The sequence below is a fragment of the Opisthocomus hoazin genome, unplaced genomic scaffold, assembly GCF_030867145.1.
Source record: "Opisthocomus hoazin isolate bOpiHoa1 unplaced genomic scaffold, bOpiHoa1.hap1 HAP1_SCAFFOLD_317, whole genome shotgun sequence".
In the NCBI taxonomy this organism is placed as follows: Eukaryota; Metazoa; Chordata; class Aves; order Opisthocomiformes; family Opisthocomidae; genus Opisthocomus; species Opisthocomus hoazin.
The window spans coordinates 1-10,555 of record NW_027449036.1 but is presented as its reverse complement, the minus strand read 5'-3'; the positions used below and the strand labels follow the sequence as shown (position 1 = coordinate 10,555).

General features: G+C 47.0%; 1 protein-coding gene across 1 annotated transcript; it reads right to left on the bottom strand.

The window, feature by feature from the left end:
- Window positions 1–648: 648 nt before the first annotated feature.
- Window positions 649–8,717, bottom strand: LOC142360275 (nuclear factor 1 B-type-like). The gene is made up of 2 exons (XM_075412471.1): window positions 8,592–8,717; window positions 649–2,469 (listed from the first exon to the last, which is right to left on the bottom strand). The coding sequence occupies exons 1-2, from the start codon at window positions 8,619–8,621 to the stop codon at window positions 1,906–1,908; spliced, it is 594 nt and encodes a 197-aa protein (XP_075268586.1). The 5' UTR covers window positions 8,622–8,717; the 3' UTR covers window positions 649–1,905.
- Between the last annotated feature and the right edge of the window lie 1,838 nt (window positions 8,718–10,555).

The following is a 10,555-nucleotide window of genomic DNA, read 5'->3' as shown; positions in this document are numbered from 1 at the left end:
CCTGCAATTCTTTCTCCCACTTCACGTTACTGGCTTCCAACAACTTAAAAGTTGACAGTATGTAAGAGTACTCTGACCCCAGCTTCTTCGGCTCAAGAGCTACTTGAACTGGTTTGCCTCCCTTTGTAGTTTTGACTTTTAGAGACAGGTAAGCACATTAGAATTAATCAGTAAGCTACGTCTTGCAACACATGCATTCAAAATATCATTTGAATTTTTCACCACAAAAGGAGTTTAAAGGTACAAATTACTTGTGATTAAGCTATTTTGTTTAATGCTATCAAAAAAAAAAAAAAATCTTTTTTCCTCTGTTATTGGGGATCAGATTTACCTGATTCTGCAGCTACTTGAAATCACTACAAAATACCTAAGTGTTGTCTACTGCTGTGGAGGGAAGAATACAAAAAATACTAGTGGGGGGGAGACAGCAAAACAATGAACCACATTTTTTCATGCCAAATAATGCAAAAAATGGAACCCTATTAATACATCCATGTAAACATAGTGCTCTACTTGGGTGGGTAAATACTAAGACAAATTCATCGAAAACAAAACGGTTGTGTTGTGTATCTGTTCTTTTAAGGAATGAGTACACACTGAAGGAAGACACGTACAATTTTACTTTTTTATTACTAACAAAATCCATTCCATTTGTTTCTCAGTTAAATCCCGCAGTCACATATCAGGCATCAGAGATCGGCCTGCCATCTGCCCTTCTGCAGGCCACCTCTGCCTACAACCAGGCCAAGTTGTGAAATGGCCCACCATCTGCGGACAGACAAACTTTCCCTGGTTTGAGGTCTGCGGCTAAAAAAGCAACGCTTTACTACTGCTGATCAGCCAGCAATACAGAGACGTCTAGACGATGGTATAATCACCTGAAAGAACCAAAATGACCCCTCACAGAGCAAAAGCGTTTCAGAAGGCTTAGTGCTGGAGAGAAAAAAACCTTTATCTGCTTACAGCCATTTACGATTTCGAGGGGCCTGTGTATGTGTAACGTTAACTGAATACGCAATATGACTACCAGTCTTTTCCCTGATACATTGTTATCAGAAGCTAGGTTTTTATTTTCATTCTGTAAAACTAAGTTTAAGAAGCTTTTCCATAGTGTCCCTGCAATTATCCACATTTCAATTATCTGCCAAATAAAATTAAGTATACGAGCGCAATTATGAAAAGATATTTCTCGTGGAAAACGCTCTTGAAATATTACAACCTGGATCTTTGTTTAAAGCTCAGATAGGTAAGATGAGCTAGTGATGTAAAATATGAATAAAACGTTAAGTCCTCTATTCTGTAAATCTGACTACCTTCGGTATTCACTCATGAGTATTTCTGTCAACAAACTTCTGTGCTAAAGTTTTTTTCATGTTTTATTTTATAGATGTGAGAAAGTCTACAATTGCTCTTCAAAGCGATAGCAGATTCATCAGTTTAAGGATGAATTCTGGATTATCTGTAACTATAAAGACAGTAATAAATATTTATAGTATTTATTGTGATTGTGCAATTGCACATACCTGCATCTAACATTACTGGGGTAGGGCAAAAAAAAAACAACACACAACTTGAAAAACAAGACGAATGTTTTCTGAAGTCACGACTGGAAAAATTGCACAATATATTGCCACATTTTGAAAAAAAAAAAAGGCAACTTCAGAGAACTAAAGTACTACCTTCGGTACGTCCCACTCTCTCTTGAAAGAACAAGGCACGTATGTCAAACGTACATGCCACTTAAACAGGTCTGTATGAATGTGTGTGTATGCAAGTTTATACATACAGAAGCTGATTTACATATGGATATGTACCCACATTATGTCTATAGACCACAGAATAATGTTTCACTGGAAGCCAGCCCATAGGGGAAACGTGGCTACTTGGAATCAAGAGTTTGACATACTAACACAGAAACACGACAATCTGCTTCCTACCTTGCTCCTGCACGTAGTATGCCAAAAACAAATCAAGCTCCTTGACTGATACTGTTATGTGATGTGGCTGGACGCAAAGTGCTGGATTTGTGCAATGTGGGGATTTCATGAGCCGCTCTCCATCCGTACTTTCCAAGGGGATGCCTTTGAACAGGATCACCATGACTAGGTCCAGACGCCAGACTTTGTCAGCCTGTCGCAGGCAGTCGATTCTCCTGATCTTACCCTTCTGGTCAGGATTGGACAACACACAGCATGGGTGCTTCTTCCCAGTCACCGTGAGCACAAAATCCTCCCGGAACTCTTGGCGAATATCTTTGCGCAGCTTGGCCAGGAGCCTGGATGCCCACTTCTGTTTAATTTCAGGCTTTTCGCTAAGCAGCTCATCCTTGACTGCTCTTTCCTCATCCTTCGACATCCGTTTCTCATGTTTTTTAAAGTACTTGCGTTTTCGAGCCTGAAGGTTGAACCAAGTGTAGGCAATTGCACGGACATGTGGAAGAAGTGCCTCAATGAACGGGTGAAATTCATCCTGTGGAAAGAAGTGGAGGGGGGGGGAGGAAAAAAAAAAAAAAAAGAGAAGAAGAAAACTCAAAGTCAGTAAGTTCCCACAATCAAAGCAGTATCAAAACACATTTCTGAAAATCTTCAAGTGAAATCCAAGATGAAGAGAAACGACGCTTAAAATCAACACAAATTTCTGCATAATACCTTTTACGCAATTACTGTCGCTGCCAGGCAGCAGACAAAAAGTACACAGAGAATCGCATTTTTCCCCATATTTCACTCTTTGACAGAACCATGTTAAGATTTTATTTTGTATGCCTCCCCTCACTTCATCCTGCAATGCTGCAGAGACAACACCATTTAAAAGAGATGCTATCAATATGTTTTGTTCCTAATATTTAAATATCTGGCTGAACGGCTAACATCAAGAAAAGTACCATTGCACAAAGAGGACACGCTACGGTTTTAAAAAATCGGAGCAGAAACGTTCAGAAGGCTGAGGCGAATGCCACAGTTCATTTCTCTTCTCTGTGGCACAGAAACACAAAGCATATACATGCTCAGTGTAATGCCACACAGTTCCCGCTTTTGGAGCATGCTCTCAGCAAGAGACTGCTGGTGGCACAAAGAGCATGCGCCATTAAAATTGATCCATTTTCTTATCAAACGTCCAACATTCCAGCACTGAAACAGCACCATTCCAGTGGTGGTAACTACAGAAACCAGTATACAGTAAGGGAGAGCAGGCAAAAGACACAGTGTGTCGTATACAAATGCTGAACAGAAGCTTCTGTACTTTCAGCTCTTCATGCTTCCCTCCCACCACCCCCAAACTCTGTAAAATAGAAGTTTATGAAGTTGAGAACAAAAATTACATTTATGTTCTTCCGGCGGCTCCACTGTGGGTTTTGAAGCCCCAAAGAGTCGGTTAATTTGTTAACTGATCACATGAGTGTTGCAACTATTCTAAACCCCTTAAAAAAAAAAAAATAAAAAAATAATAATCAATCTGAGGTGTACAATGAAAAATGGCAACTTGGCACAAACTTTGCATTCTTTGTATTTCTGCATGCTGTGGCAGAGTGACATTACGAGTGCATCGCTGGTCAAACGCTGCTTTTGTGAAATCCATGCAACTTCTTTACAGTTCCAAAACATCCCTTTTTGTCATCTGGCTTCACCTGCAAGTTCTTATCTTCTGCCTAGCAGCGACATGAATCACATTAAGGAGGTAATGCTTAGCTGTCGTCTACAAGTATGTCCTATAGCAACTAAATTAATTTGTTTTGTCTGCTTTAAGTACCATCCTACACATCCAAGTTAATATCTAAATAGGCCTTCCCCAAAAACTAATGCCTCTTTCCCGTGAGCAAATCCGCCGTTTAACACAGCGTGATCTGCTTATCAAACAGCACTGCATTTTGGTTTGGAAGGGAGACCTTAGGGGAGGTATCTTTATTCCTGTGTGCAGGCATATTTAATTTTAAATACCATGCAGATTGCTCATCATACCAAGCGCCGCGGTACAATCAAACTAAAACTGAATCTTTTTTATACAATTATATTCAAGAATACAGTGAAGAAACTAATATTTTAGCTATGCTGCTAGACAAGGAATGAATTATGTTTAATCAATAGGCTGATTAACTCCATTAGGTAAAATGTTGAAAGTATAACTAATGGTCTCAGTTATGCAGACTTCAGACTGCCATCATAGAAGCTTCAGGCCAAGAATTCAGTATTTAAATCTTCAAATTTCAAACAAAGTTCAAAATTCCCTGAATGGTAAAAAGCCCCTCTAGATCTAGTTACCTCTCTTCCCTAACCTTCCTCAAGTCAAACAGAAAACAACAGAAAAGTTGCAAGCAGTTTACCTCTGACCATGATACCTTCACAGAAAAAAAAAAAAAAGGGGGGGGTGGCGGGTAGAGGAGAGAGACAATATAGGAAGATAGCTCAGGACATAAACGATTACATTACAGTATGATGCTTGACAAAGAGCCACAAAGGCAATAATTAAACTGATTAGTAGTTTCCAGCAGAGATTTGAACAATTCTGATACTATACTGGCACATAAAACTAGGCCATGGAAAGAGTTAAACCACAATCTGTTCTTTGTGTGGGAAGGCAATACTGCTCTGAGTAACCACAGCCCATGATAAGACTTCCCTATCTTCATACGCTTTCTGATGTCATGCTTTTTTTCCCCCTCAATTATAACTACTAAAGAAAGTTTATTTTTTCTTCTACAAAAGTCATCTTAACCAGAGTATTCAAATAAAATTAAAAAAAAAAAAAAAGCATAAGCATGAAGACTGTGCAGTGTTAAATTCTTACAATTCATTTTGGACTGAATAAAACAGATTTACTACAGATTTTGAAAATTCTAACAGCTGGGGCTAAAGGCGGACCGAAGACAGAGGGCTGAAAAGCATTGGAGGACGTGAATTGTTGCCCCCAAAAAATGACTTCCCCTATCTCTAAACAGACTTCGGCATTTATAAGTTAAAACAGCAATAGAATGAACGTGGAAATAAATATTCTATGCTACTAGAACACCACAGATCTAGTTTACATTTTTAAGAAGAACATCACAGACTATTTTGGAATGGCTATGCCCTTAGGTAACGCGCGCAGTATTACCAATAGTAACCTACAGCACTTTACATCTATGAAAATTTTATAGAGAAAAATTCCACTTTTTAAATTCCAATCTGTAGTGGTTGAATGTTTCCTTTTCAAGGGTGGGGGGGACGGGGGGACACACACATTTTTAAAATTATATTCAGGCTTTTCTCTCATAATATCGTTAAGTCCTAAAGATATAAATATATGTGAAAGAGAGTGAAGGAGAAATACAGCAAAGAACATCCTGCTCTAAAGCAGTATTATCAGATATCTTTGAGAGATTCATTGTGCATCTGGAGTCCTTTCAAATGAAACATTACTTGACAAGAAGTGCCCATAAAAATGATCCTAAATGGAGATTTGCAATTAATCACACACATTCTCCACTAAACCTCCTAAAAAGCCATATACAGAATTTGATTTTTTTTTTTCCCCTGCCGTAATATTTATACAGGCAATATTGAAATATTTTTCTTATGTGGCACTTACCCATGTGCCACAGTTGCTCTTGCAATAAAGTGATTTATGGAGGTAAGATTTTCAAACGTCACACCAAATGGCTCAGGTGAACCATTTTGCACCGGTAATTTAAATTAAAATGGAAGTTGTTACACAGTATCTACACAGCTTGTAAATAAAGGAAAAAAAATAACAGTTTTCTAATGATGATATATAGGCCAGGTTTTCTTTCTGGAAAAGGTAAAGGGGAAATGCAGTGCCCTTCTCCTGTCCTCCGCTTTTATAAACTTTGTATCAATTCATGCAAGTTTGAACTGAGGACCATCCAGTAAACGCAGCATACAGAAGCCTAGAAATTCTATATGGAAAATTTCATGTACTCAGTTTCCCTGCGTGGATTTTCTCTGTGCGTAATGAAACAACATATTCTAGGAGGAAAAGAAAATGACAACAGGTTCTGAGTTTCCTGGACCACCATAACATAAAAATAAACCACGGTAAAAATACCACAAGAGACCAAGCACTTAAAGGCATGCGGTAACTGCATCCTATCATGCCTCAGCAGGAGAGATAAATGCAGTTTACACTCATTCCAAAACTGGGGGAAAGCAGCATACGAGAGGGAGAGGAAAGGACCCCCCAAAAATTACATCAGATTTGGTAAGTCTTTGTTCTTTCTTGGGAGTTACTCTACACCCACCGAACTTTCACTGAAAGAGTGATGGGTAACGTTCAAATTGCCAAGGTTTGTCTTAAAGCTGTACTTTGGATTTTAGGCTTGTTTCTGAAAGGTGCTTCTGCATGGTCTCGGCACAGACTGAACTACTGCTCTCCCACGGAGCTCGGTCCAAACAGGTGTTCTGCATTGAGAACTTTCACTGAAATATTTGCTCCTGAGCACGCGCCGCCACAGCCAACGCGCACCGCAAGAGCCTGAGAGACAGAGAACACAATAGAGCGCACAGTTTTGGCAACACTACTTTAACTCAGTCGCAATTCAGAATAAGACTCATCAATCTTTTGCTTTAAATAAATGAATAACACAAAGCAGAAATTCTCATTGCCAGCGTGATCTTAATTTTTAATTTATGGACTTCTTTCAGTTTGTTAGAATGCCTTTATCATTCCAAACAGGTAGATAAAGATTCCAAACTAAAACCAATTTGCTGCAGCTGTGTTCCACGTATGTACCACTGAATGGGAACTGTATCTGCATAGCACACGATACAGCGGGACTGTGAAATGTTATGGGAGAAGTTATCGATGCACAAAAGCCAGGAACTGCTATCTTGAATTCAGGGCTGTGGAAGTACAATGTTGCATTTTTGTATGCACCTGAGTGCGGTATTTTAACACAGATTTGTAAAGAATGAGGAAACCTATTACATCTGTGAGTCCAAAAAGCAAACATACAGGGGGAAAAACGTCATTAGAGGAGGAAACGACAAAATGAACTGTCCGCTGTAACAGAGGTGGTAGTGAAAATTTGCCTATTCCAGTGTTTAAAACCGCTTTCTTAAGTTGTGCTCTCAGGTTGACACTCTGGTGCAGAGGTCTTACTGCCTGTCAATAATTTCACAGGACGGACAGCCCACGCAGAACTAATTTTTACTAACTGCAGATTCCATCGTCAGTCGTTACTTCTGTGCGTGTACCTGTAGGTATGTGCATTATCTGTTACACAGAACGCTTCCTACGGGCGCTCATTTCTTTTTTGGAGAAGCAGTATCTCAGCAGTACTCTTTTCCAGCTTTGCTCCACTGCAGCTCACGTTTACTTGCTGAAAATATCCATATCTAAGTCAATCACGCTTAGATGCCAAGCAAAATATAAACAATAAAAAATGTGTCAGCCAAAAAGCTACAGGACTGCATCCAATCACTGAATAAGCCTTATCATTGTTTCCATCTTCATTCACAATTTGTGAATACTTCAGTCCTTTTGAATTACGATCCTTGCTAACCGTGAAGTGACTTAAATTGTATTTATTTACCCGCCGCGCAACTGTGAGCACGTCCCCGGCCGCTTCACCCCCAGGGCTGCGGGAGACGGCTACTTTCGCACATTTTCTGCTTCTTTCACCGTTTCTTGCACCAATGTGGAAGCAAGCAGCTATCGCTCCATCAGTTTACATCACATCCTCCTCAGACAGGCTTTCACAGAAAAGCTCCTGAAAACTATCCCCCCGGCTCTGCCGGCCGGCATCGCTCCCCGTTACCGTGGGCACTGGGGGGGGGGGGGGAACACGGGGGACTCCCCTCGCCTCCTCCCCAAAACACCTCGGCTCTCGAAAGCTGCGCTCTGCCTCGGCGGGGACCCCCGCTCGGGCAGCACCCCCCCCCCCCCCAAAGCCGCGCTCGCCCCGGTGACAGCGGCCGCCCCCGTCGAGGCTCCCGGAGCGGCGGCGGAAGGCGACGAGACCGTCCCCGGGCGGGGGGAGCGCCGCGCCCCTGCCCAGCCCGGCCACCGCACGGCGCGGGGCTCGCCCGCATCGCCCCCGCCGCGGGCAGCCCGCGCGTCGCTAATTAAGCACGGGACGGGATTACTGCGCGCCGGGCGAGCGCTCGGCTTTTTGCTGTTTTGATTTGGTTTTATTTTTTCTTTTTTCGCCCGAAACCGGCACTTTTCCCTTCAAACCCCTTCCCCAGGCTCTGCGCAGACCGGCGAGCGGAGGAGCGGGGCAGAGCGCTCGGCTCCAACCAGACCGGCACTCCCCGGACCTGCTTCTCGGCGTAACCACGCTCGCCCCCGTTTCGTTAACCTTTGACTCCCCGCGCACCGGCAATCAGCGGCGCTTGCTCACGGGTGACGCTCCGAACGGATCTCCCCAAAAGCAACGGCCCGGTGCGGCTTATCCTCTCCGGTTCCCTCCTGCGAGGGCAGTTCGGCTCCGGCGAGCCGCTGCCGCCGCGCCTTAACCCGTTACAGCCGCTCGCCGCGACTCGCGTACGCGCAAAGAATAATTTAAAAAAAAAAAAATATATAAAAATAATAAAAAAGCTGACACGTGGAAGCAAATAAGCCAGTTCACAAACAAGCGAAGTGAAACGCGTCTGTACCTGAGTGAGACAGATGGGAGAATACATCATGACTCCGCTCGCAGGACGCGCCGCCCGGAGAGCCCCTCGGAAAAGCCTCAGGAACGAGCGGTTTCACCTATTCATTTTAGAAGTCATCCGAGACCGGGGGGGGGCGGGGGGGGGGGGTGCGGGGGGGGGGGGGTTGCGGGAGGGGGGGTTGGGGGGGGCAGGCGAAACCAGCCGGGACGGGTCCGCCGCGCCCCGGGATCACCGCGACTCTACGGCGAAACTCCCCCCCCCCCGGTCCTCCTTAAATAGCCAACGGTTCCCGTTCGCCCCGCGCGCCCGGCTTGCCGCGGTGAAACCCAATCCCGCGCTCAGCCCTCTGCCCGCGCGGGCGCCGCGCGCTCCGCCGCCGCCGCCGCGCGTTTTGCCGATGAGGGGGGAGGGCGGGGGGGGGGAGTGGAAGTGGGGGTGGGCGGGAGGATTTTTGTTGTTGTTGTTGTTGTTGTTGTTTGGGCTTTTTTATTTTTTTTAATCCTTTTTTTTTTTTTCTTTAGGACGCGGGGGGTGGGGTGGGGGTGCGCGTGCTGGTGTCCGGGCACTGTCACCGGCGCTGCTGAAAGTTCAAGGTTAGAGCCCGGAGCGGAGCCGTAACGCCCCGGGGCGCGGCGGCGGCGGCCGAAACTTCGCGGTGGAGGAGGAGGAGGAGGAGGCAGTGGCGGCGCGCGGGAGGGCGGGAGGGCCGCAGGGCGCGCGGAGGGGGGCGGCGCCGCGGCCTGCGGGCTCCCCCGGCGGCCCGCGAGCCGCTCCGCTCCCGCCGGGACGGGCACGGCGCCTCCCTCCCTCACTCCCTCCCGGTCCACTCCCGCCATGCCCGTGTCACGCGCCCCCCCCCCGCACACCCCGCAAAACTTGGGAGCTGAGAAATCCACCGGCTGCACCCTCCGGGCCCCGCTCGGCTCGCTACCCAAGCGAGACTGAAGTTGGGGAGTTGTTTTTTGGGTTTTTATTCGGTTTTTAGTTTTTAATTATTGATTATTTAATTACACAATCATCGCTCATCCTCCTCCTCCTCCCGCGCACGCATTTCTTCCCCGCCAGACCCCGCTCCCCTGCCCTCCCCCGTCATCAATCACCGCCGCGCTCCGCGCGCAGCCCCCGCTGCCCCTCGCTTCTGCCGGGAGAAAGTTGGATGGAGGGGGGGGCTGCCCCCCGCGGGAGGTTCCTCGCCCTTCTCCTCCGCTTCCCGGGTCCGGTTTCACACACGCACACCCCCCCGGTGCGGCGTTACAGGGGGAGCCGGGGAAGGGGCGGGGGGAGCAGCGATGGAAACTTTTATCCCTGCGCCTGTGAGGTGGGGCGCGGTGCCGGGGAGGGGGTGTCGGTGTGTGCCCCCCCCTCCTCCCCCGGCGGGAGGGAGCGGGAGCGGGGCCGCGGCGCGGGGTGCCGGGGGATGTGCGGCCCCCCGGGCGTCCCGGAGAGACCGCCGGCTGCCTCCCAGCCCGGAGCGAGAGTTTATTCGCGTCGGGCACGTCGCGGCGACACATCAAGGCGAGCGGGCAGGTTCAAGTCAACCATGAAATGGTCACTTTTTAACCCCGTCCTGTCCTCATTAGGGAAATGCTCAAACACAGCCCGTTTTCAAAGAGGGCTCTTAATGACGGGAGCCTGCCAAGCCGACCAGCTGCAATCCCCATAAATTTACAAACCGAAAGAAGCGGGGGGAGGGGCGGGGGAAGGAGGGAGCCCGTACCAGACAGGTAACGTCCAAGGCAGCGGCGGGAGCCCGGCGCGTTAACCCTTGCAGCGTCCCCGCCGCGTCCCCGCAGCCCGGGGCTTTGCCTGCCGGCCGCCCCCGGCCGCTCCCCCCGGATTTGCGGGGGTTTTGCCTTCCCCAGACCGCACTGGTGAGTGGCAAGCTCAGAGCACACACTCGGGCAGGACGGGATGAGGCAAACTCGGGGTTAACCACAACGGGCAAAATCTATTTTCGTGTCCGG

Coding starts and splice junctions, on each gene's coding strand:
- LOC142360275 (XM_075412471.1), bottom strand. CDS start 8,621: ATGATGTATTCTCCCATCTGTCTCACTCAG. Junction 2,470..8,591: donor CTCCCATCTGTCTCACTCAG/GTACAGACGCGT, acceptor TTCTTTCCACAG/GATGAATTTCACCCGTTCAT.